At 39.9% G+C, this 27,857-nt stretch overlaps 1 protein-coding gene across 1 annotated transcript; it reads left to right on the top strand.

Moving 5' to 3' along the window:
* The first annotated feature begins 269 nt into the window (after positions 1-269).
* Positions 270-27,059, top strand: lonp2 (lon peptidase 2, peroxisomal). The gene is made up of 15 exons (XM_066685173.1): positions 270-810; positions 1,917-2,151; positions 3,153-3,284; positions 3,974-4,096; positions 4,495-4,658; positions 4,966-5,060; positions 7,147-7,405; positions 9,822-9,963; positions 13,518-13,668; positions 13,893-14,019; positions 17,006-17,133; positions 21,740-21,864; positions 23,997-24,204; positions 24,422-24,612; positions 25,428-27,059. Exons 1-15 carry the CDS (start codon positions 578-580, stop codon positions 25,650-25,652), a joined length of 2,538 nt encoding a protein of 845 aa, XP_066541270.1. The 5' UTR covers positions 270-577; the 3' UTR covers positions 25,653-27,059.
* The last annotated feature ends 798 nt before the right edge of the window (positions 27,060-27,857 follow it).

Below are 27,857 nucleotides of genomic sequence, written 5' to 3'. Positions count from 1 at the left end.
GGACCTTTTTTCTGACAGGAGGGTTGTCCTCAGTTAAATTCCTAACAACTAGACCTCAGCTTTAAAAAATAACACAATTGGGATTGGTTCCTTAGCTTTATGACCTAAAAAGCCCTAGCTGTCCTAATCCGTCTGTTTGAGATTTTGGTTTTAAAGCAGAAATGTTTATACCCTAACACTCACTGCTTATTTCACACATGACATGTTTTCTTACACATGACACCACACAGACATGTTAACAAGGTGACACTTGACATTCACTATTGGTTCCTTATATTACATAACAAATGTTTTTATACCATTTTTATAACATTTTTAAAATTGAATATGACTCCTCTCTGTCCAGAAATTGTACCTGAGTATTTGACTGAAAAAGAAACTGTGGCTCATGTCTGTGTGGGCTGGGCGCTGCTCCGGTTTGTTATTCTCGCAAAAAAAATTGTCCCTGCTTATTTGCCGTAGTGTTGTTATCGTCAGTGTTAGCTCGGCTGATGGACTCTGACAGTTAACTGTCTGTAGTCGGGACTGCAGAGGGTCTGTTCAACCAAGAAGAGTGAAAGTCCCTGGACACGGAGCTATGTCTTCCAGCGGCGGTATCCAGATCCCCGAGAGGTTGCCCCTACTGCTGACCGACGAGGGCGTGCTGCTCCCGGGCTCCAGTAGCAGGATCAGCGCCGACTCTGCTCGTAACATGCAGCTCGTGAAAAGCAGACTCCTGAAGGGGACCTCACTAAAAAGCACAATTATCGGAGTCATCCCCAACACCAAGGACCCCGAGCACGACGGAGAAGAGCTTCCCCCTTTACACAGGTCAGATAGCAGCCGAGCTAATGTTTACGAGCTGCTGGAGACTAATTTTACCAACCTGAATTTGGCTTCTTACTCGAATTCTCTGTTCCACCTTAAATGATGCAACAGCAACGGTCGCATTCCAGCGCCTCAATGTAACAGCTGGACCATTTAAGGTGGAACAGGAAATTCGAAAAAGAATGACATCTTTGTCGTGAAAAGCACTGAAAATAAACACCTTTGTAATATTTATACGGTGTTTATATTAGCTGTGTATATATATTCTAACGTATATTAATTATCATTAATTCAACATTCTAGGCTTCATGGAGTAGAAAGTTGTACAGTTTGGGAGAGTGGTGTATGTTGTTTTCTAGAATGATCTGTTGCCATTGACGGACTTTACCCTTTGAACTTGGACAGTTCAGTTATATTGTGTAATGCTAACAGCCCATTCTTAGCCTAAAACTGTCCTTTCAGTACAATACAATGCAATACAGACAAGACTTAAGACATTTACGCAATGTCTGAAAAGTCCCAAAGGTGTGGGATTAAGGTTTGGCCCATGTATTTATGCTCAGTTGATTCCCAGGTTGACTAATGCTGCATTCAGCTATTTTAATGAACATTTGCTCAATTTAATCCTGGTGTGTCACCCATGCATTCAATCTAATTTAAAGTTACATTTAAATTTAATTGTACATTTGTGACATATTTAAGCAAAATACCTTGCTTAATGTTACCATACAGTTACGTCAACAAAATAGTATTATCCTTAATTGGTAACAGTGTATTTAGTCTATGAAAAATATAGGCCAGTTTACCAAAACATGTTTCTGTGAGCTGATAGACTCCAGAAAAAACTTTCCTAGATGCACGAAAGGTGTGTTGCACATTGTTTTTTACAGACAAACAAACTTTTAGAAAATGACCATTAAGACTGTCAAAATGAATTTCAGAAATTAATGAAGAATTTTCTCTTATACAAAGAGCCATTAGACTCTTAGAGAGTGGTTGTTACTATATAAACTTTACATTTTCAGTTAAATGAAAAATCAAATATCCACAGATGTCATTGTGACACTTGTAGAATGTGGAAGTGTTGATGTTATTCTGTGTTCCTGTAGCATTGGCACGGCAGGGCTGGCAGTCCAGGTGGTGGGTAGTAACTGGCCAAAGCCTCACTACACATTGCTCATCACAGGCCTTTGTCGCTTCCGTGTGGTCAAGCTGCTAAGGGAGCAGCCTTTCCCTCTGGCTGTGGTCGAACAGTTGGACAGATTGGAGCAATACACAGAGGGAGAACAGCTGGATGGAGAGCTTGGGGAATTGTCTCAGAGGTTCTACCAAGCTGCTGTACAGGTGAAAGGACAAATGTCTGCACGTATGCTTAAATTTCATCAATTTGTATCATGTTGTGATGATGTACAGTACCTGTGACACATCACCAAGAGAAACTATTATGTATACTTACCTGTACTTACTCACCTGCATACGGGTCATGTGAGAGGGAAAAGAGTACTATCTCTTGATGCTGAGTTTTACTTACCTGGTTGAATCCATTCTCCACAGAGGGAAGGGGGAACTAGCATCTAGAAGAGGGAAAATATATTATCTAATAAATAGTGATATTATGAATGAATGTTAAAAATGCCATGGCCGTAATTGAATCTTGGTACAGTTGTTAGTTCATTGTTATTTTTATTGTTTATGAAACTTGTGTATCCAAGATACAATAACTTTTACCTCTTAAGGGAATGGTATAGTCTAAGGGGCGGGGCTACCTATATATATATACCACACAAGGGTAAAAGAGGGAAGACTCTGCTAGACCGTAGCGAGAGGAGCATAACCTAAGACTCAGTTGATTTAGTTGTCTTTATCCTTTTTGTCTCTGCTAATAGAGAATTTTGTTTTGTTAATTTTTTTTGTTCACAAGGAGCGCGCGTGTATATATTGTATATAGTAATATAAAGTCTGGTGTGTAAATAAAGGTGGAAGGGAACCAAAAGTCGGTGTTATTTCGAGTCGACCTTATCATCTCAGGCCTCTCGCCCGACTCTACCCATAGAGAACACCTTCCACCATTTCACTTTGCGATGGTGTAGGGGTGAGCTTTATCACACATGTCATATAATTAGGTTTTGAGAAAATATTGCTTTTGGGATGCTATACCTATATGACAACAATGATATGAATATTTTACATTTAAAAGCATCTGATATAATAATTTGTCAGAGATGAGTGTTTATTGCAGAGATGTGCAAAAATGTATTAGGGTCTCCAGTCCAGGCTGAGGTACTGACACTACACCTGCTTAATCTTATCTGTACATTTCTACATAATATTGTGTGTGTGTGTAGCTGGTGGGAATGCTCGACATGTCAGTGCCAGTGGTAGCAAAGCTGAGACGACTGCTGGATAGTCTGCCCAGAGAGACCTTGCCGGATGTCCTTGCCTCCATGATCCGCACCTCCAACACAGAAAAGCTACAGGTACGCATAATGCATATATATGTGTGTGTGTGTGTGTTCAGGCTGTCCACTATGGATGGCAGATCATTCAGAGTTGCTGTCCCTTCTCTCTGGAACGCTTTGCCTTCTTCTATTCATGCCTCTATCAAATTCTCTGTCTTTCTCTATCAAATCTTATCTCAAAACCTCAAAAAAATCTCTTTACAGAATACTTCCACTCACTCACAATCATCTCTCTTGATTGACTTTGTTTTTTCTTCTCATATTTCTGTCAGTGTTGTAATGAACCTTCTTAATTTTTGACATTTTGTATCAATGGATTTGTGTGTGCTTCTAATTTGTTCTTAGCTCGTTTTAAACAATTAAAGTTAAATAATATTAGAAACCTGGCTCCAATCAGGAATTTGTATCTCCAGCTCCAACAGCTGAAATGTGTACTGGCTGATTTTTGTATTTTTACCCAATGTTCACATGAACACATGAAACACAATCATTCCTATTCAGATAATAAAATATTTCTGTCTGTTGTGACAATGTGTAATAACACTGGTTAAGTCACTATTCCTGTGTAGCCTCCAATTGTAAATATTGTAATTGTATTGTAATACCATGAAGTAATTGATTTGTACGTTACTCCAGAAATACAGTAGATGTGTTTACTGATGCAATATTTATGCAGATTACTCATGCACTCTTTGTGTTGCTAATAGGTTCTGAATGCAATAGACTTGGAAGAACGCTTTAAGAAGACCCTACCTATGCTCACCAGACAGATTGAAGGCCTCAAACTCCTGCAGAAGACTCGAAAACCTAGACCTGATGATGATAAGAGGGTAAAACTTAATCCTTTCCACTCTGTTTGTGTTGTAAGTGTTGCCTTGGTCCAGATAACAGGAGAAAAGTATTTAGTTCAGGTTCACTCAGCATTAACTCTGATATTTTGAGGCATCATAGCAAAGAACTGGACTTAATAAATATTATATATGATGTGTGCACACGTATGTGTCTGAGGGATATAAATAAGCACTAAAAGCGACTTTAAAAACGTAAAAAAAAAAGTACAGGTTCCTACTGATAAGACACATTAAATTTTCAAAACACTGCCAGAGACAGTGGTAGAATGTCTGGTTCCTTCACAGCACCATTTGTAAATTAAGTGATTTTTGATCATGTGTGGACCGCTGCCTTCATTTTTCACTTCACCATCCTGTAACTGTTCTTTATCCTTCAGGTGCTAGCAATCCGTAAAGGTGGCATCTTCCCCGGGCGCCAGTTCTCTCTTGAGGAGGACGGTGAGGAAGAGGATGGAGATGACATGGTAGTGTTGGAGAGGAAGGTGAAGGAGGCAGGAATGCCTGAACCAGCACTAAAAGTTTGTCTGAAAGAGCTTAAACGGTATGTAGCATGACAACATGTCCTTATCACCCCAGTTCTAACAATGTGGCAACACATTTACAAAATGCTAGATTCTCTTATTTACAGTATTACAGTTAGTATACAATATTACACATAAAAGAAGTGTGTAAGCTGAGAGGATTTTTAACATGTCTTTGAAAGATTAAGGAGTCTGGACTGTGGCAGGGGATTTTAGCACCACTGAGGATGCTGGAATGCATAAATTGTAATGTTAATAAATGTAATTTGAAACAATATATTTAATTTTTATTTTATATCAACACAATGTAATTGCATTGCCGTTTAGTCTGAAGAAGATGCCTCAGTCGATGCCAGAGTACGCTCTCACTCGCAACTATCTGGAGCTCATGGTGGAGCTGCCTTGGAGCAAGAGCACTACAGGTGGGAATTAAAACAATTCAATAGGCCTTATAGAGATAAATATGGATACATTGTAAATGACATTAAATTGCTTTATGTAAATTGAGTGTTTTTCAACAGACATTTGCATTATTAAGCAGTTTGATTAAATAATTAAGTAAAAAAAAAAGTTAAACTATTATTATACTTTTTTGAAAGTGTTTTCTGGTTGTTGGTTACTTTTTCATGTGGCCTGATGTGAACAAGCAGTTCAAGGGTAAAATGAATGCTTGTAACTGATCATTATAAGCAGTCAGTCCTGTAAAACTGATTACGGCCTTTTAATCTTTCGTATTGGTGTGATGTTGTCATTCTGTTTTTGTTAATTGGTTTTCTAGTTATTGTGATCCTCAGCAGCATCTATTGCTAGTAAACCAAGTGTAGATGAAATGTTGCAGACAGAAAGATATGTCGTTAATGTTCCTAAGGTTTCCGTTCAGTTCTGTGTTGTTTCAATGTGGCATGCAATGTAAATTGTGGCCACAAGGGTGCAGGCATCTGCTACATGTATATGTTATTGGAATTAGAAACAAAGCAACTTTTTTGCAATGTTGACCATGGCCAGGAGGGGGACCCTGTAGCTACAAACTAGGACAGTAGATTTTCTTTCTTGTCAATTACACTTTGATGGAATTTTGTTGACTTATATTATCAGATCATTCCTAAATATATATATAAAACTCCCTCAAAACCCTCATATGCTACATTTTTTAAAATATTTATTCCACAATTAATTGTGGGTTTTTGTTGTCAATTTTTATTGATTTCCATGGCAATGGGAAAAGGGGTTCGGGAAGCACCCCAGGGACAAATAAACACAGGTGACCCGGAAGTCAAAATTACAGGAGCTATTTATCAATAGTGGACTGCTTTGAGGTGTCATGTCTAGTGGAGGTGTTCCATGCAGATTTTTTGTAAGCTTGAAATCCAGGATGTTGTGAGAGTATTCTTGTGGAGTGATCCAGATTTATAAAACCTGTCATTGGCAGCTTGGTGATTTTGTTACTGAGCATTTAAATCTGCTGTATGTAAATGACCTCTATCATGACGGTTTGACCTATATTGCGCTTTATAAAAAACAGCACTCAAACAGTTCTTGGTTTCTTTTAACTTTATAGGGCACTCTCCGGCTATATACCACATATATTCACATCAATTCTCTCTGTAAATGATATATCAGATTCACTCTGCCCACGGGATCACCTGTTCTAGAGTTTTTACAGCTCTGGGAATATTTGTTTTTATTTATTTATTTTATCTGTTTACATATGACACCTATACAGTTTGCTTCAAACAGCAAAGGAAACTCCTTTAAAATAAGAGAAGCTCTTCAGTACAGAGGGACTTTCCATTCTCTTTTTACACTCACTTTTAGACACACACATTCACAACCATGATGCATTCCTCTCCATTAACCATTCCAGATGGACATCAGATCTTAAGATGAGAATTCTCCATGGAGAATCTCATGAGACGTGCATACAGTTTGTGTTATATAAAAGTATTTACCGTGTGACATATGGTGAAATACACTTTCTGCGCACCTCAGAGACGAGCTGACTGTGCATGAGAGCTACAGCGTAAATGATTTAGGCTCTTTGAAAGTCCCAGCGTTTTTTTCTTCTTTTTCCTTTACATGTGTCTACAAAGTGCTGTGTCTGCAGAATCCACATGGGTCTGCTGCAACAGAAACGCAGTCCTACAGGCACATTCCATGATTTGTGAAAACCATAAAGAAAATTTTGTGCCCAGATAGGTTTATTTTATGGGACAGCTGTGTGTGTGTGTGTGTGTGTGTGTTCTTTTACACAAGATTTTACACAAGAAGTCTCATAGGCCTCATAGACAATAAGCAGATTTCCTAGATTGCTTTCAGCTGTACTTGAATGTATGTATGGGCAAAACAGGCAGTGATCTGCCATAATTTTATGAGAAATGAAACTCTGAAGCTACTGAGCTGGGTTGCCATTTGACAGGAATTCTTTGGCAAGACTCCACACACTGCAGTCATTTTACAGCAGGCTTACTCTGCAATCATATTTTATCATGCTTACTGCCCTCTGTTTAGACTGCTTGGACATCAGGGCCGCTCGGGTGCTGTTGGACAATGACCATTATGCCCTGGAGAAGCTGAAGAGGCGAGTGTTGGAGTACCTGGCCGTGCGGCAACTCAAGAGTGCCCTCAAAGGCCCCATTCTGTGTTTTGTGGGACCACCAGGTGTGGGCAAGACCAGCGTGGGCCGCTCCATAGCCCGCACTCTGGGCAGGGAGTTCCACCGCATTGCTTTGGGAGGAGTTTGTGACCAGTCAGATATCCGTGGCCACAGGTAAAAACTGTGATATGTAAAAACTGAGTCCTGGGGCCTCAGTTTATAAAATTTACACATAAAAAAATTCCCCCTTTAAAATGTGTTATTAAGATGTGTAATAACCCAGTTATAAGTGGAGTGAGTTGAAGTAGCATTGGATTAGAATATTTTTCACTCATTTCTTTTTTTTTTTTTCCTTTTTCGTGTTTGTCGTATTTAATCAGTACTCATATTTCTCTGTTTTCTTTTTTGTTTTGCTTCATTTAAATACGTTTAAATCTTTTAAAATCTTTTAAGTCTTTGCATACTTATATAAATGCAAGTTTAGTCCTATATTGGAGAAACTCAGACACAGAGTGGGGGATATGTATGGAGCAGCAACAAATCAGAAGACTTGTTTTATAACATTTTTGTTTCAGATTTCACAAAAAAAATGGCTGGGTTGTTTAATATAACATTTATTGGTTTGGTAGGCATTCCAGATCCCCAAATAAATAAGTGATTTTTTTTGCCCATAATGTGCCCAAAATTTTTGTTTTCTTTTGCACAGAACTTTATCAGAACTCTCTATAGTCTCTCTCTCTTGGAGTCTGAATTTGGTAATCAAATGCAAACTACAGGGAGAAAGCTAACCTATCCTTATAACTAAGTTAGCCAGCTTATTTGTGGTTCAGTGCAATACCTGTTTCACTCATGTCTTTCTGCTTGCTCTTTTGTGTTTAACTAAATATGATTGCTAAACCAGGAGGATAATGTTGGAACAGAATACTTCACATGATCAAACATGTTCATTTGAATAATCATTTGAAATAATTTGAAACATGTTCATTTGAGTTATCAGTAGGGCTTGGTGATATTATGATATATCGCTATTGTGATCAATTATGTCAGTGTGCTTTTTTGAGTAAATAATCATTTGTCACACACAAAAAAAAGCACAGTTCGCCCCTTGTCTAAATAGTTGTGTTCAGAATGGCCGTGGTCAACCACTGTTGATAATGAGTCTCTAATTATTTTCAAGCGAAAGTCACCCTGGAGTGAGAGGCGAGGAGCAGAAAAGCTGGGTTTTAGTCACTTTCGCTTTGTTTTATTCCTCTTCCATTTTTGCTTATTTTTGTCTTATTTCTCAGCACTAGTTTTGTTTGCTTTGTTCCGTTAAACCTTCTTTTTCACACTTAGCATTGTGATTAGAGGGACCCGGGCAAGGAGGTGAGATACATTTTAAATGCCTGCTTGCTATTTATATAAGATGTGGGACAAAATTAGAGCAACTCATTTTATCCCTAGACCCTAGTCCTCAGGTGGATCACAAAAAATAAATTGGCTTTTTTCTTTTATTTAAAAATGTTAATGCTAATGCACTCAGTGTTTTTTTTTTTAACTCAAATAGGTCTGCTTTACAATTCAGAAATAATAAATAATATTGTATGCATCATTTTTGTCATATAGCACATGGCAGTTATAATTTGATGTTGTCAGTGTTTTTTCAGCAGTGTTTTATGTTAATCATAAATATCTTGTATTTCCACTTTGAATACAATATAATGTTGGATCTGAACTTCAGTTATGAATACCTGACAGGGTCTAATGGCGCATGCTCCATAATGTCTAAAAATGATGCTTAATGTAGATTTGGAGGCATAGAAACCGAAGTAAAACATCTCTGTTTCATGCATGGGTGAACCCAGCTGCAGGCGCTCTCATGGGGCAGGCCAGAGGAGTGTCCAGGGTAGAGCCAAAGAGTGAGACATTACATATGATCCTGAGTAATGTGAGGGAACCTGAGAAGCAGCACCCAGAGCTGCAGTGTGAGATCATCTTCTGATGTCCTCTCTGATCTCTTGTCACTATGGAGACCGGCAGGGTATGACATCAAGGCCTTGAGGTTGGGGCAAGTCCCTACAAGTTTCCTGAGGTTTTAGCGGAAGCCCCCTAAACCCAGACATTTTGATCTGTCTATTTTGAACTGCTAAACACCACCACTGGTGAAGCTTTCCCCAGCGAACTTTCAGACTTTAAAGATATAACCAGCTATTGTTATTTTATTGTGTGAGTATGTGTTGTACTCACTCGCTCACTGTTTGTAACAGGGGTTAGTGGTTTGCTGGTGTACTGTAATAACACCACTGCTTCCCCCACATGTCTGTAATTATGTGTCATCTCTTGCCTGCTTTTCTCTAGATCATCCTCCCTCTGAGCCAGACGAGTGGGAAGAAATCCCTATGTTACTCGTCTTGGCTGAACGTTCCTCCTACATGTTTAATTCTCTGTGAACTCAAGGGGTGGCCAGACCTCAGTGTGAACAAGCATCATCCCTGTTAGCACAAAAATATTGCCATTGTTGTAGTAATAAACATCTCTCCCATTGAACTTGAATGTTTTCTTTGTTTTGTTCTTGTTTTTCTACCCCTTATCCTCCAATCTTTTTCCACAGGAGAACCTATGTTGGGAGCATGCCCGGCCGCATCATCAATGGCTTGAAAATTGTTGGTGTCAACAATCCTGTATTTTTATTAGACGAGGTGGACAAATTGGGGAAGAGCCTACAGGGAGACCCAGCTGCTGCCCTTCTGGAGGTGAGAGGAACTGCACACTTTTAACAGCACTTTTGCAGCTCCTGCTATTTGTCACAAATATTTTGTGTTATAGTGATTCTACTTTTTATATATGAAGCACCGCTTGGTGACTTTGTGTAACTCACTCACTCACACAGTCATTTTTGGAAAGGCTCCACAAGGGCATTTGTGTCTTTGATGTGTATCCTAAGGTTGTGGGTAAAACAAAATGATAAAACTCTTAAACTACAAGAATTAATACCATAGATCTCTGAAAGGGGCGGCACGGTGGCGGAGCAGGTAGTGTCGCAGTCACACAGCTCCAGGGACCTGGAGGTTGTGGGTTCGATTCCCGCTCCGGGTGACTGTTTGTGAGGAGTTGGTGTGTTCTCCACGTGTCCGCGTGGGTTTCCTCCGGGTGCTCCGGTTTCCTCCCACAGTCCAAAAACACACATTGGTAGGTGGATTGGCGACTCAAAAGTGTCCGTAGGTGTGAGTGAATGTGTGTGTGTGTGTGTGTGTGTCTGTGTTGCCCTGTGAAGGACTGGCACCCCCTCCAGGGTGTATTCCCGCCTTGCGCCCAATGATTCCAGGTAGGCTCTGGCCCCACTGCGACCCTGAATTGGATAAGCGGTTACAGAAAATGAATGAAATGAATGAATGATCTCTGAAAGGATTAAGCATAAGTATTTAGATCATAGTGAAGAATATTTAAAAAAAAAATAAAAACAAAAGCCTATGTAGTATAGGCAGTATATCTGTTCAACTTAGGGCAACTAAGTGACACTGCAGCTATTGGGACTGCCACTCTGTCCCAAGGTCTCAGGGTCCTGGCTTTAATCCTTGCCTCTTGGTGCTGTAAGTGAGGAGTTTTGGTATGTTCTCACTTTGTCTGCATGGGTTTCCTCTGAATGCTCTAGTTTCCTCCCATAGTCCAAAAACACCCATGCTGGTAAGTGGATTGTCTAGGAGGAAATATCCATAGGTGTGAGTATGTGAGTGACAGGGTGAGTGTGTTTCCCTGTGTTGTTCTGGCACCCTGTCCAGGATGTTTTCCTGACTTTTGTCCAGTGATTCCACGTAGGTTCTGAACCTTGAAAACAATTAAGCACTTTTTAAACTGAACTTACATTTGTGTTATTAGGAAGATGCTGTATTTTTAAAGTGGTTTACAATTGAAATCATGTTACAAATGTAACTGAATCTAGCATTAGGAGTCTTTTTCAGGGAGTCTTATTAGTGTAATGTGACTTGTTTACTTAATGCAGTTGGCTGCATATACATTTTACTTAAAACAGCAATAAGAAGACAATGTCCAACACATAATAAGTTTCAATCTGTTAGACATTAGCCACTGACTGATTTTTGTCCACAAATATATTAGGACTAATTTTAAAACTCTGAAGGTGGTCTCTCACTTAAGGAAGTGAAACTTAGTTTGAACATGACAAGGCAAATAAGGCTGTGCATTTACTGGCTGAAAAAGAAGCTATGGGGTGAGAAATGAAAACAGAACAGGCTTGTGGCTGGTGTGCAAAAACAGCAGTGTTTTGGTTGTGGTGAAGCAACCGCATATAGGCTGTACCCCTCTAATCCAGCTCAACTGGACCACCTGTACATTAGTGTGCTGCTTCCTGGAATTGCTCTGGGCAAAGTGGCCATTATGGCTCCCACTTGCTGTGGAGCACAAAGAGACCAAAGGAGCTGGACGAATGCTGCAGGTCATTAGACGCTGGGTGCTTTCAGTGGCTATGTTTGAGAATTTTAGGATTCTCTATCTTGAAGGCCTGTTGTGGTAATATTTTTTAGCTGTTTGTGATGAGGTCAGTGAATTGGACCCATCACCAAGACTGGAATATACATTAAGGAATGTATATTGGTATTATTACTTACCTTGTGTTTCAGTTCCTGTTCCTAGGGGAATGGCAGCGAATTTCCTGTCTCTCTCTGTGCTAGCCGAAGGGCCCACGGTGAGGTATAGAGAGAGGGAGGGAAGAGCTGGATTTCAGGAACCTGTGAAAGGGAAAAAGCAAATAAGTAAAACTATTAATAAACTATGTACATAGATAAACACTTACCAGTGAAGCTGGAATGAGATGTGCTGGGGATATCTGTTAATGGTTATATTGAAGGGAATAAATATCTTCCTGTGAGTAACTTTCTTACCCCTTTGCCAGAGTTGGGTTAGTCCAATTAAGAGAGGGGAGGGGCTAAGTTCCTAAAAGGAGGGGGATTTGGCTGCAGTAGCCTAGTGAAGGTAGAGGGAACTGCAGTACGGACAAACTATGTCTGTTTAGTTCGAACGCGCTCTTTTTCTTTTCTTTTCTTTTCATTTCTTTATGGGTACCTCTCTTATTGTGACGTCATCACGGGTGCTACGTTTGAATAAATTCTCACGGAAAGAGTTATTTTGAGTCCTGCCTACTCCTTGCTGAGTGAACCCACACTTCTTCATCTGTACCCTCCACACTACAATTTTAACATCCTTTCCACACTGTTACATTTTAAGATTGTTTGTTACTGGTTTGTGCATGTGTGACGACATCAACGTGTAAACACGTACAGCAACTTGATATGATTTACTGATAATGTGCTGAGAGTCTAATCTTTGTAGGAACGCGTTGCAGACAGAGTTAAGATAACACTGTTCCGCACCACTGTATCCCTGTGGAGGACCTACCTTCAGGACTCGTGCACACGTACACTTTCCCCTTTCTTTTGTAACATACTTTCAACAAAACCAGACATCTCTGTCTATGTACACGGTTAAATGCACAGCATGTTTCTTATCACAGACATAGGGTAAGCGAATCTGAGCATCAGGTAGAACTAACAGGCTTAGAGTCCCATTAAATAGTTTGAAATTTAAAATAATGGCATTTTGACACCAAAACTAACATTAAATTGTCACATATTATCACAATTGATTCAAAAACATGTATCTCATAAAATAGGTATTTATCAGGAGAAGTAAAAACCTAAAAATATTTTATTCCACATAATTCTGGAGCCTTTCTATTGGTCATTCATCATTACATTTTCACACTATGTAAAGGACAGCTGTTCTGTTTAAATGATGTCATAAACTAAAAAGCGACCGAAATTGAGATACATGTTTTTAATTGGACAGCGATGACATAATTTTCTTTTGTGGTCAGTTCAAGAAATGGACAACAGCAGACAGAGGTAGAAATTGCAAGGTTTGGTTTCACATAGTTATTAGCTTTAATTCATTAAGCTTCTCAAACACAATGAGACTGTAGGAGAACACAGTTTTGTTAAAAGATGAATGGACTGGAAGATCCATATCAACCTTTTGGATTTGTGGAGACAGTTTTTAAATATGCATGACCCAAGATAAAGGCAGACCAGTTTACACTGAAAGAAGAGAATGCTCACAAAGTACCACATGCCTATTTAAATAAAATGAATCAAATGTGGTGTTATATGGAACATCACAGGGATATTTTTCAGAACAATCACTATTTAAATACTAGTCCATTAGTTTTGCTCATGTTTTTTATGTCATAAAAAGTGAAAGTGACTTTACTCTTTCTGGCTGTGCTTACATGCAGGTTCTGGACCCAGAGCAGAACCACAGCTTTACTGACCATTACCTTAACGTGTCCTTTGATCTCTCGCAAGTCCTCTTCATCGCCACAGCGAACACCACTGCTACCATTCCCCCTGCCTTATTAGACAGAATGGAGGTCCTGCAAGTGCCAGGTCAGAGTTCATGGCTCAGAGTGGGGAGTGAGTGACAGAGGGCATTGCTTATGTGGAAGTGTAGATGATTGATCAGTGATATATTGATTGATTAGTGATTCTTATAACAATGGCACACGTTTCAGCCTGGCCTGCAATGAAGCAGATGGCTGTGTAATTATAGAAAGAGAGAGTTGTGCTTTGTGTTCTTAAAATGTGTGCGTGTGTTTGTGTGTGCATTGCAGGGTACACACAGGAGGAGAAAGTGGAAATAGCTCATCGCCACCTGATCCCACATCAGCTGGAGCAGCATGGCCTTACCCCTCAACAACTACAAATCCCCCAAGACACTACACAGGAGATAATCAGCAAGTAAACAAACATAGGCACACACACACATACCCCAGTGTTTGGGGTAATGTAGAAGTTACAGATTACACTAATGTGTGCATTTTATCATTTAACAAAATAGTGTAATTTACAGTTATTATTAAACTTAAATTATTTTAATGCTCTTTTTTTCAGTGGAGCTGAGGGTATTGACAGTGAATGTAGAATCCTGAAAGTGATCATATAGGTTATGGCTGATCAGTGTATAATAAAAAGACATAGAGATATATTTGATTTGTCACCTGATTGTGTCATTCACAAATATATCACAAGACCAAGTGTCCAAGCAAAAAACATATAAATGTTTGGGATGAGGAAACTTTGTTTGAAATATTTTGGCCCATTTGTATCACATAAAATTCTACTTATACATAATAACATTAATATTAATGATAGAAATAATAAGTGCTCTTCACATATTGTAATTTTGAAACGTTAGACTATTACCGGCATGTGAACCTCTTTCACTTGACTTCCTGCATACAGTAGACAAACTAGGTAGTGTCACAGTCGCAAAGCTTCAGGGACCTGGAGGTTGTGGGTTCGAGTCCCGCTCCAGGTGACTGTCTGTGAGGAGTTTGGTGTGTTCTCCCTGTGTCTGCGTGGGTTTCCTCCGTGGTCTGGTTTTCTCCCACGGTCCAAAAACTGGTAGGTTTGGTAGTTGGTAGGTGGATTGGCAACTCAAAAGTGTTCATAGGTGTGAGTGAATGTGTATGTTTGTCACCCTGTGAAGGACTGGCGCCCTCTCCAGGGTGTTCCTGCCTTGCGCCCAGTGAATTGGATAAGTGGTAACAGACAATGAATGAATTAATAAATTAATATTTTAGTTCATTTGAATTAATATTGCCCTCTTTTTATTTTACTTAATGTTGGTTAAGCGCTTTAAGCTGTTGAATAATGTGCTATATACATAAAAATTAATTTTATGTTAATTTTATAAAAATTAATAATGATAATCATTTACTAAATCTAACCCTACAATTTACCTCTGTTAGAAAAATATATTATTGTATTCTTCCATTAAAAACGTATTTTATTATTAAGGAAGAAAATAAATAATTCATTCATTCATTCATTATCTGTAACTGCTTATCCAATTCAGGGTCGCGGTGGGTCCAGAGCCTACCTGGAAATCATTGGGCACAAGGCAGGAATACACCCTGGAGGGGGCGCCAGTCCTTCACAGGGCAACACAGACACACACACACACACATTCACACCTACGGACACTTTTGAGTCACCAATCCACCTACCAACGTGTGTTTTTGGACTGTGGGGGGAAACCGGAGCACCCGGAGGAAACCCACTCAGACACAGGGAGAACACACCAAACTCCTCACAGACAATCACCCGGAGCGGGAATCGAACCCACAACCTCCAGGCCCCTGGAGCTGTGTGACTGCGACACTACCTGCTGCGCCACCGTGCAACCCAAAATAAATAATTGTTACATTTTATTTTTTAACAAAATGCTTTTATTAAATAGGGATCACTTTCTTGGTTTGTGACAGAGTAGCGGTGCTCCTTATCTTTTCTCAAAACATTTTTGTACTGAATATGAGTGTATACAAATACACACATGGTTAATTCCTCATATCAGCACATGCTACAGTGCCTGCAGTGTGGACACAGTGGGAGATTACTGTATCCAGACAGGTAAAATCAGGTCAGGAAGGTTCAGTACTCAGAGCTAATGACCCAGACAGACAGACGTAAAGAGAGAATAACCCACATCCACACCCACACTCTCACCTCCCTGCTGCTGCTCTAGCAGCAATTAGTGAGTCAGTCTGGCACCGGCCCTAACTGACGAGTAAGATCAAAGCTCAGAGGATGGGTCAGAGAATGGCTGATTTAGGTTGGGTCTGTGTTCTAACTGGGAACATTGCTGTGAGAAGAGCACCTTTCCCTTTGATTATTTAAATCTGTTCCAATTTATTTGTAATGAAATGTTCAAAGTCGCTTTTAACACAAAGTAGCTTTACAGAAATTTGGGTTAGCTCAAAGCGAACGTGGCAAGTTGTGACATTGGCAAAGAAAATGTCCCTATGACATGAAGAAAAACCTTGAGAGGAATCAAGACAATTCAAGTGTTCTTCTCTCTAATTTCTCATTACAATTTCACAACTGGGATTACCACACTTCTATAGCCCTACAAAGATTTAGACTTCTTTCACATTTCAGAGTGGACTCAGACTGCTTGGGCGTATATGATCAAGCCAAACAAATTCACATCCCTGTAAATGGTCCATAAAATTACCCAAATTCAAACCCTCTGAGTAATGTTCATTTGTGCTCTATTCCAGCTGATTCATACAGTTGTGTATGTTTTGGTTTATGGGTATAGAACTTCAAGGCTATGTACATACCACTACTTACCGGATTAGTACACTGCTTTAGTACGCTTACTTCTGTCTTTAGCCAAGGATGCCTTGGTTAGTGCAATTTTGCCATTTGTAAATAGAAATTTTAAAAAAGTTTTGTTTTTAAACCCCCTACATTAGTAGTGCAATTATCACACATCAAGTACTTTAGTACTGTTTTGTAGTGAAGTGAAATAACACAATTATACATTTTAAATTAAAAATATCTAAAAATAGTTCTTTGATGGTACTATAATAATTCAGCATGGCTCCAAATGTGGCCCTGCCAACAAGGACCCGTTTTAAAAAAGCAACAGGGTGATAAAGTCATCTTATATGAGCTAGACATTGTTCAGAATGATGCTTGATCTATCGTATAGGAATCATCTTTTGTTGAACATGTGTTTGGGAAACCCAGCTCAGATCTGTTATAGGATGACTTTGAGGACCACCACTTATAATTGTATAATTGAGTGTATCACAGAATTACACTATTTAAAAACATCAGAAGTTAGGAATTAGAATTAAGAATTACTAACAACTCCAGTTACTTACTACTGAAATGGCACCATTATGTGATTCTCTCTCTCTCTCTGTGTGGGTAGGTATACACGGGAGGCTGGTGTGCGCTCGTTGGAAAGGAAGATTGGGGCCATTTGTCGGGCGGTGGCTGTGAAGGTGGCAGAAGGTCATAAGTTGTCAAAAACAGAATCCTCCAGTGAGCAGGGGGCAGGTACTAGTGCAGCTCACCACCACAGTTGGGGCCATCCACTACAGCACAACAGAAATTTGATCATGTATTGGCCCACTTACAGCAACCTCAGCTCAGCTGCTTAAACTTAAAAGGTCTAGATGTGGACCCACATTTCTGTTCCTCACAATAATGACTACATAACGTACATAGTGGCTTTACATTAGTTACCAAATAAATTAAGATATTAATGTTAATTTAAATTTATGTATTTAATTTAAAAATAAATGTAATTGTTAATAGTGGCTTAATATTCAAGCTTGTAATTTGTTTTTTAACAAGAACATTACTTATTAAGTGAGATAAATGATTAAACTTTAGAATTAACAAAGATAAATGTATACTACATACTCATAATAACCTACAGCCAAATGCTGTTTCTGATTTTTGTTTTTGAAAGTCATGGTGTCATACTGTCATACATGCTTTCGTGTATTTATGCTGGAGTTTGGTAAGTACAAATACTTGAGGCATTCTAAAACAGAGCAGAATGTGCAGAAAGCTAACCCCAAGAGCCCTGTTTCTTACATAGTTATATTTTAAATCCTTTCTTTCATAACAAACTTGACTAATGTGTCCCCAGACTGTAACGGACAGCACAACAGGAATTGACGGACTGCTTAATTTAAATTTTTTGCTAAAGCCCCCAGGCTGAGCCTTTTAGCCGATTTGACTAGCCTTAGACTGTGTTCTACTATTTTATGTTTTCTGTGCTTATTTATGGCACATCATTATAAAGGTTATGAAAAACTATAACCTGTATACTAAATGCCTCAAAATTTCTCCCCTTATGATGTATGTCTATAATAATAATAATAATAATAAGAAGAAGAAGAAGACATTTTCATGAAACAGCCAATTAAACCAGAGGTAACTGATATCATGAGGTAACTGATATCATGTGATCATTCACCTTTGTTCATTCACTCATTTCCTCTATACATCCCACTTACTAGTGGATGAACGGTTGATTGACAAACTTTCTGACATTTAAACTCTTGTTGGTAGATGGTTGTTTTGGTGTTTAATGCTATAATAATTCTTTGTTCTTGGAGGCTGTGATGATTATTTGTGCAAGCTGGTTTGTGTGTGTGCGTGCATACTTGAACTAAGGGCAGTGTCACTGTGACCAGTAGCACTTCGCATTCACCACTTGATGGCTGTGATTTCCTTTCTGTGAAAATACTGCTGACCTAGGCACAGTCTTACTTACTCATCGCACTGAATATAAAAAGAATCCAGCCACACACAAACAGAATTCACACGCTACAGACTGCCACACGATGAACTTTCCACACACTCACATAGAGTCACACTCAGACAGAAATACACAGACATGAGTCACACACACTCAGGCGCAGATAGACGTGTGCACACATGCACAAAGAAACACATGGTGTGCTATGCAAAAGTCAGAAACTACTTTTCATTCTATTCATTTCCAGTCAAAACTACTACTAAGTTCTTTCCTTTCATTACAGCGTCCATTCTTTTCAAGAGACTTGCTTTCAGTTCAAAGAAATCTGCAAGGATATTGTTCCACGGTGTCTTTAAATGTTCGGTCTTGGAAGTTGCACTGTTCCACCTTCTGCCGTAATCTACAAGTGATCTCTTCACAAATATCTCTTTGCAGTCAATACCTTGCTTCACGGCTGTTTCAGTTGGACATAGAATAAATCAAGGTGGTCTTTATCCTACCATGTAAAATGTGTATAGATGTAAATATTACTAACAGATGTGCCATAAATAAACAAAACACATGATTTATTAATATATTTAATCATTTACTGATTTACTAAATATTTATTATAAAAAAATGTAAGTGCTCTAAAGAGCTACTGAGTCACACTGAGTCAGTTCTGGGACACCACTCTCACTAATATGTTTTGTTGTGTACTCATTTAGGATGTATTTTGCATTTCTCACAATTTGAGACGATTCTCACAAAATCATAATCAAAAGTGTACTGCTTTTGAAAATACTCCCAAGAGGCAAAAGACCAATGAACAGACATGGTTTATACAACAACGTCAGCTGGTCCTGTGCCCCTCTCTTAGAAGAATGTCGATTGCTCTGTGTGTGTGTAAAACCCTAAATTTAATTTCAGCAACCAAATAGAAGTGATACTTATGTTCTTTCTCTCTCTCTTTTTCTTTCTCTTTCTCTCTCTCTCTCTCTCTCTCTCTCTCTCTCTCTCTCTCAGAAACAGCTTGACTAAATCACTTTACAATGTCAGGATTGTTTCATTGGTCTTGACGTAGTAGGTTAGCCCTGTTTTTCTGGGGGGTTTGTTTTTTTTTTCCTATGAAGTCATGACATTTTTGTCCTGAAAAGGTACAAAAACAAACACATGCGCATGCCTGTCATCAGGGTCTTTCACAGTGGGCTTGAAGGGGGTAAAGTGTGCTAACAGCCGGCCTTGTGCCCCCTTCTCCCTCCTTTTACCATGGTGCAGCTGCTGCTGTAGAACACGAGTGATCACATTGCCATTTAGCACGGTTGGGGGTGGGGGGGTGATGGTGTTGAGTCTGATCCAGCCCCTCAAATCTCCCCCTCCCTGTGCTGTTCTCCATGGCCAGGCCCAGAGCGCGGACAGAAGGGCTGATTGAGAGACTCAGGCGCAGCTCTCTTAACTCATCCTCTATTCAATGAATATGTGCCTCTGTTGCCAGGTAACAGATATAATAGGCGGCCTAAAGAAAGCTTGGAGGGGTGTGTTTGTGTGTGTGTTTGTGTGTGATCAGAGACGTGTGCCTGCTGCTGCGGATGCTTCTGTCGTCTCTTTCTGTCCTAATGTCTCTAAATGTTTCACATTCACATGTGGGTCACCAAATCCACAGACTTTATAAACATACATTTTCAATATGCAACATATTAAAAAGATTTTTAGGTCCAAATGTGCACCTTAAAGATTAAATAAATTCACTTAACCAGGACGTAACATAATTTATTTGGCTATTTCTTGTATCTTCGCTTTATGTTCATGTCCAAATAGCTCCTCACACCTGACAGAATATTTCCCACTGTGTCTTACATCTGTGGCGTGGTGGTGCAGCAGGTAGGTTCAAGTGCATTTCAGGTGACTGTCTGTGAGGAGTTTGGTGTGTTCTCCCCATGTCTACTTAGGTTTCCTCCGGGGTCTCCGGTTTCCTCCCATGGCCCAGAAACACATGCTGGTAGTTGGATTGACTACTCTAAAGTGTCCACAGGTGTGAGTGAATGTGTGAGTGTGTGTCGCCCTGCGAAAGACTAGCGCCTTTCCCGCCTTTCTCCCAGTGATTGCAGGTGGACCCAACGCAACCTTGAACTGGATAAGCGAATGGCATAAGTCAATGGCTTACGTGTATGAAAGTGCCTCTCTGGGACATCTCCGGACCCAAAACCCCAGAGCTTTATTCTCTCTTTTTACCTTCTTGTTCAGTCTGTTTCTTTTCACTGTCATTAGCTATTATATATTTTATATTATATATTAGCTACACACACATACTCCCTATCTGTCTTACTCCCTCTCGCTCAAACTCTCATTGTTCAGACTGAAAGCTCAGTGTTGTAGTTCAACATGAAACTCCTTTTTCGTATACTTAACAGTCGAGTCACATGACCTGTGGGCAGCCAGTGGCATGTGCATAATAATGAGTCTTACAACGGGCTGGAACACCACACACACACACACACATGTGCCCAACAATTCAGGCACACTCACACACATTCTATATGAAAACGTCCCCATGGGGTTAGCAACCTCATTATGGTGAATGTCCAAGCAGCTTGTTTCTGCAGCCCCCGGAACTAAAGGGCCACACCTGCTCTCACCCCTGACTGGGCTTCTGTCCCTCTAATCTGTTGACCTTCTCTCATTTATCTGCAGCTCCCTCTCCATATACGTCTTCTCCGTCCCCTGCGCTCTGATTTTGGCCCGTGCAAAAAAAAAATCTAATTGGAGTTATAATAAAAGCAAATAATAGGAAACAGTTAATAAATCCTCTTCTCTTCACTCAACTGTTATTTCACATTCTCTTTTATGCAAAATATAGGCCAGTTTAGATTATTTTATCAAGGGTTGTCTGCGAATATTTTCTACCCATTTTTTCAGTGACAAAACTATTCAATCCAAGCAGCAATAAAATAACCACTGGTTTCTACTTGGATGTGTTTTCTACAAACACAGGTGTTTGCATCACATGGTGATATGAAATATAAATTAATGCTTTCTACTAGTTGTTGCCATTGTTACCACGCCTTAAAAAAATAATAAATAAAAGCCTTATTTTATCCTCCTGCTATGTATCTCATGTGGAGTTGAAGCTTTAGCACCCAGACCTAGTAAATAGGGGTGTGTATCTGGATGAGACGCAAATGACCGGTGTACCTCTGCCGGAAAACAGTAGGTCATTTTTTTTCAGTGGAGGTGTGAGGATAAACACAGTCTTGGCAAATCCACAGGCGATAAAATCAGGGGAGATTATTCCAGGACCCCTTGGAAGTTTAATCCCAAATAAGTCCAAATAGAGCGTATCATAACACTGCACTATATTTATGTCATCTTCTATATCTTTTGTCTGTCTGTCTGTTTTTTTCATCCCTCCAGCATCAGGTCAGGAACGAGAGGTTAAAGGAGTGGACTCTGATATGGCGGCTCCTCCGGAGATGCCCATCGTCATTGACCAGGTGGCACTGAAGGATATTCTGGGCCCACAGATTTTTGAGATGGAGGCAAGTGTGTAGTAGCAATACATTTTTTTTTTATGTTCAGTGTATCCTTGAGATGCAGGTGACGTGTAGAGTAGCTGCTGTATAGGGGATCTACTCATTACTCTGACACAACCCTAATCAACCTTAAACCTCAACCTCCTTTGTTTCTGTGAACACGTCACGCCATACTCCCTATACATTGAACACCACAGATAATAAAACGCATAATAATGCACTCAGACACACATTAGAATACTAATTCGACAGGGAAACGTGAAACTTATAGCTCACTAAAAATGATTAAAAAGCAACATTTGTTTTATTAATTATTTTATGACCTACACTGTGCCCTACGGTGGGTGTAGGGAGATATTTGGGATTTGGCCTCAGCTTTGCTTCAGCATGCTACATCATTCACTGATCATTCACATTTTCAGACACGGAGGTCTGTTTTTTAAATTTCACACCAAATAATAGAAATAATTTAGGCAGACAGTTGGGATTGTCCTTCAAGAATCTGTTCCACTCTCAACGCACAGGGACAGCAGGATCAGATTATTTACCCTGTAAAACGAGGAAAGAATGAGACAAAAGTATATATGGCTTGGGTCTGTAGTCTCTTACACACGGAAACAAAACACAAGTGAAACAACACGATTACTAAAGCTTGTATATGATCTGTATGAATAACTCACTCGGATCCGGACATGAGCAGAAAAATGCACTGGACTCTCAAAAGTCTAACAGTGTGCTATCAGTTTTCTATTAGATCCAGTGACGAAAATGCTAACTTGGCTAGCAGAATAAAATTTTATTTTCCTCCTCATTATGCAACACAGTGGTATCCTTTACCGTGGGCATCTGTGCTTCTGAGTGTTGTAAGACTCTCTCCAGCACAGGGATAGGAGCTGTGCATGAAATAAATTTAACAATCTTTCACATCTGTGACTGGAACCCATGGATAGCAGACTCCCCCTGAACGTTTCACTTTTCTTCACTCAGACCGCAAAGGATTAGGAGCATTTCTCCCAGGCTCTGTGTGTGCTGTGGGGTGTAGTTAGTTGCTCAGATCAGAAAGTGGCTGCTTGCACAGAGACCCGCATTCCAACCATACTCATGGGATTTTTAGCAACCTCCCCATAAGAGCAGTTTGAGCTGCTTTGAGAAGTGGCTTAAACCAACCTTTAGCTCTAACAATACCCCTCCTGCTTTAGGATTCCTTGTCTAACTTTCTTTATGTACTTTTATTGTGAAACTATATCATTATATTCCACCATTCTCTCTCTCTAACTACCGCTTTGTGCTGAACAGTAATACAGCAGATCCTAAAAGGAGCCTCAAACCTGTTCAGTAGGGAACAATGAAAATAGATCTGACTGGAAGAATTTCATCCACATAGTTTGAACCCTTTCTACAAACATGTGAAGCAAGGAGTACACAGATCACAGAGAGGGTTACTCTTCTTAACCAACTATTTTCGTAAGCATGGGCAAGGAGTTCCTAAAGTTTTATTTTTGTAGTATCTTTACAGTATTTACATGGGTTATATTTGAGTGGATAAATAATTGTTTCACATTTACAGCACTTCTCTAGACCCCTGAAATTGTTTGCACTATTCAGGACATTAAAGAGTAGCCTGAACAAACACCAAAATGCTGTGTCCACCTGGATGATGTGACAGCAGCCAGTCTGCACCCACCAACATATCAGCTGTTAGGTAAAGAGAAGACGAAAGGGGGTTACCAAGCCAAGTTCATTTGTAAACGAGGATGATTGTGAGGCCAGAAGTGACCACAGGGGTAGGTGTGTGGTAAAAATGACCTCTCCACTTTTTGAGGGAGTGCCCTGAGATCTTTTAGAAGCTCAGAGAGCCAAAGCCTTGGTTTCATGTTTCATCTGAGGGACAGTGTCATTTGTTCAGTACAGGGTCCAGGGTACTAAACGAAGAGCTGCTTGGGAACTGAAAGAACTGCCTCTTTGTGTATTGTGTATTTGTGAGCAGATCCAACTCCCTGAAAAAAAGCTGGAATGCTCCTCTCTAGTAGCAGCATTTGCCTCTGGCAAGAAATGAATCAGATGAAGTTGAATACCTAAACATTATGGCATGTTTGATGGTCTGCTGTGTGTGTTTGTGTGTGTGTGTGTGTGTGTAGGTGTCTGAGCGTCTGACTCTACCGGGCGTGGCCATAGGGCTAGCCTGGACACCGCTGGGTGGAGAGATCATGTTTGTAGAGGCCAGTCGTATGGAGGGCGAGGGGCAGCTCACTCTAACTGGGCAGCTGGGTGATGTCATGAAGGAATCTGCTCATCTGGCAATCACCTGGCTCCGGAGTAATGCAAAGACCTACCAGCTTACTAACAGTAAGATACACACACACTCACTCACTCATTTTCTAAGGTATTTTTGTATTCATACAGTAATTATTTGGGTCATGAAGAGGAAAAGAGACAAATTTTCCTTGTCATTTAATTAATTTGGTGTGAGCCCATCTGCTGTTCTCTGTTCAGCCGATATTACTGTCGCATTTTACCTCTGAAATTGATCCGTGTGTGTGTGTGTGTGTGTGTGCACGCACAGTTGCCGGTTGTGCAGACCCTCTGGAGGGAAACGACATCCACTTGCACTTCCCAGCAGGTGCAGTCACTAAGGATGGACCCTCTGCTGGTGTTACCATAGTAACATGCCTAGCCTCTCTGTTTAGCGGACGTCTGGTGCGCTCAGATGTGGCCATGACAGGAGAGATCACTCTGAGAGGACTCGTGCTGCCGGTATGGAATATCAGTTGGTGTTTCGTACTACAAGGTTTTCTTCAGGAAACAGTTCTCTTTTAGAAAGCCGTCTGACACTTGAGTTCACTTGGCTATGCGTTATTAATCATAGTATTGGGATTATGAAGCCTCTTTAAGCCTTGTAGCCAGAATGCCCTGTATGTGTCTTAATTTTAAGTGCATCTTAATTAAAGGTTAATGATAAAGGTTAATTGTACTCCTGTTTACACTTGGGATTCAGTGATTGGATCTGATCCCAGTGCCTTTATACACACATACCTACCTGAGCACAGTGCATTTGTAAGCACACACCTTTCCAGTCCCAATGCATTTCAACACACATTATTTCCAATTCCAGCGTACTTATACACACATGCACATCCAATTACAATGGTTTTTATTAACACTGTCTTTTATAATTGTGTGTTTTTTTTTGTCTCGTGTTTTTCAGTGTTTACTTGCTAATATCTTCCTAATGGTACAATATATAGTTCACAAACCAAGGAATAACAAACTTATAAACTGAAACACATCATGGGTCCAACAGTAAGGATGACTTAATATGTGTTAAATAAGCAGTGAGCAGATCTGTGTGAACAGGTGCTGAATTCAGTTTCTTTTTGTATACACAGCCTTGTTTAGCTGCTTTATTTTACAGTTCTGATGAGGTCACAGTGACCATGCAGTAAGAGAACATGTGATTTATGTAGTCCAAAACTATTTGCAATATTTAATTGGTGTTTTTAGTGTTATATTTTTTGTAAACTAAAAAAATAATTTACAGCGACTTTCTTTGTTTCATTTTTTTTTTTTAGGTGGGAGGCATTAAAGATAAGGTCCTGGCGGCTCACAGGGCTGGTCTCAAGCGAGTCATTCTCCCCAAGCGCAATGAGAAAGACCTGGAGGAGATTCCGGGCCACATACGAGCCGAACTAGACTTTGTCACAGCCAGCACTTTAGATGAAGTTCTCAATGCTGCCTTTGATGGAGGATTCCCTGCTGCCTCCATGACTCACTCACAGATTGCCAGCAAACTTTGAGACTACAGGGTACACGTGCTCACACGCACGTGCCCACACACACATCATACAGAGACAGACCTTCATGGTTTACATTGCAACACAGGGCACTGCAATCAGATCGCTGCAAAAGTAACAGATTTATGGGGTTGCCATAAAGTAGATGTTTCAGCACTGAAAACAAAGCACTTCACTAGTGTTTTTCCTTTGCTTTTTGCCTTTTCATCTTTAATAGCATTAACACTGTTATGATCTGCGTTGCATCTTAAAAACTGTAACCCACTGAAAGGAGTCTGATAATGCTAAAAGTAATTGCTATTAGAAGACCTTTTATTTTTGATTAACAGTGAAGATACGTATTAAAACAGAGAGCCAGTTGTACAGCTCTCACAGATGGTTCATAATTTAAGTAGTTGTTCAAAGTAAACAAATGTCAAATACGCTTGTCTTTGACCGATTATATGTTAGAGCTCCACTGTGTACGATTTTTGGTTTAAAAGCCTACCTGGAATCACTGGATGCAAAAGCGGGAACACACCCTGGAGGGGGTGCCAGTCCTTCACAGGGCGACACATTCATACCTATGGACTCTTTTGAGCAGCCAATACATTTACCAACGTGTTTTTGGATCGTGGGAGGAAACCAATGCGGACACGGGGAGAACACACCAAACTCCTCACAGACAGTCACCAAGAGTGGGCCTCAAACCCACAACCCCAGAGCTGTGTGACAGCGACACTACCTGTATCGCCACCATGCCGCCCCAAGTTGCATTACAGGGGACAGTAAATTAGTGTCTGTGTTAATGTGTGTCACTCTAAATCATGAAATAGTTCATCAGCCAGTAGTGTCTTGGTGGTAGTTTTTCTGGAAATCACACAAAAGCTGCAGCTCGATGATTCAGTAAGGCATCATTCAAAGGGTAGCAAATAAAAAATTGCTAGTTAAAAAAAGAGCACAATAGTAGGTCATTGGTTTAGAATATTAAAGATATCCTTTACAGAATTTTGACTTGGGGGGCGGGGGGTGGTTTCAACATGCTCAAAGACGTCAGATTCATCTGCTCAGGAAAGGCATCTGAAGCACAACCCACATTCAAAATGTTCCTTCATGTGTAGCACAGTCCACCAGTGAGGTGTCAAACAATAAAAGTTACACAGTGCAGCTTCAACACCACAACTGAAGCTGGATTTTAGTCCTTACTGAAGAACGTGTGTAAACCAATGTAATAAATCAGACTAACACCAGAAAAAAGTGGCACTAATTTAGTGGTCTGTTATCTAGACAATAAAAAGCTGTTCTATTTTGATGTTTACACTTTGGAATGGCAGTAAATCTGACTCTGACACACAAGATTATACAGAATGTATGAAAATTATATTTTTAACCTGCTCTCCTTCCATAATCATCAAGGCTGATTCTATAACCCTGGCCTTTTTTTGGCCAGGCTACACTGAGCAGTTGTGAAATTTTGGGTTTTTTACCCGGTCTTAAATCTTCACTGTTCACTGCCATTTACTCTACCAAGAAGCATAAATCTCAGAAGCAAAAATAAAAGGCATGTTCAGAAATGCCCCAAGGTTTAGGGAAGCCTGCAGACTAAGATTCCTTGGAGTTTCATGGGATTTGTTTGAGATGCCATATGCAACACACCTTAACATCCAAATCTCACAAAGCCTCACTTGTGCAACATCACAATGCACCATGCAGTAAAGGTAGGTTATTAAGTTCTTATTCTAAATTATTTTGCCCACATCTGTGATGTGAACAGAGAAGCTGTTTGTCACTGGACCCTGATGCCATTGCGTAAATAACTACAGAAAACTGATGAGGCAAAACACACAGGACACAATGAAAAGGTGTGTTCAAAGTTAGTTTAGGGAGGTTAACTTACACAGGACTCCCTCCTGTAAGGCTGAATTCAGAGATTGTTTGGTAATGGCAAGCAGTTACCCAGTAAACATTTAGCCATTGATTCAACGTTGAAATAACGTAATGACTGCCATCTAATCAACGTTCTCTTAAGGTTGAAAATGAAAGTTGAAAAGACGTCCAAGCACAGACATTGAAAAGACGACTATTAGACGTATTTTGGACGTCCTTTGGCGTTATTAATTGGTCCCGAAATAAATTACTTGTATAAAAAGCATTTTGGATGTCCACTGACGTTATCGATTGGTCACCACTTATCTAACTTAAGATGGATTTTGGACGTCCATTGACGTT

This window comes from Hoplias malabaricus, chromosome 11, assembly GCF_029633855.1.
Source record: "Hoplias malabaricus isolate fHopMal1 chromosome 11, fHopMal1.hap1, whole genome shotgun sequence".
In the NCBI taxonomy this organism is placed as follows: Eukaryota; Metazoa; Chordata; class Actinopteri; order Characiformes; family Erythrinidae; genus Hoplias; species Hoplias malabaricus.
Note: the sequence above shows the minus strand (reverse complement) of the source record. Positions and strands in the feature narration are given on the sequence as shown.

What these genes read in the sequence shown, in the direction of transcription:
- lonp2 (XM_066685173.1), top strand. Translation starts at nt 578, where the DNA reads ATGTCTTCCAGCGGCGGTATCCAGATCCCCGAGAGGTTGCCCCTACTG. An exon ending in TGTCTGAAAGAGCTTAAACG is followed by an intron (nt 4,659 to 4,965) that starts GTATGTAGCATG and finishes ATTGCCGTTTAG; the next exon opens with TCTGAAGAAGATGCCTCAGT. An exon ending in GGAGGTCCTGCAAGTGCCAG is followed by an intron (nt 13,669 to 13,892) that starts GTCAGAGTTCAT and finishes TGTGCATTGCAG; the next exon opens with GGTACACACAGGAGGAGAAA.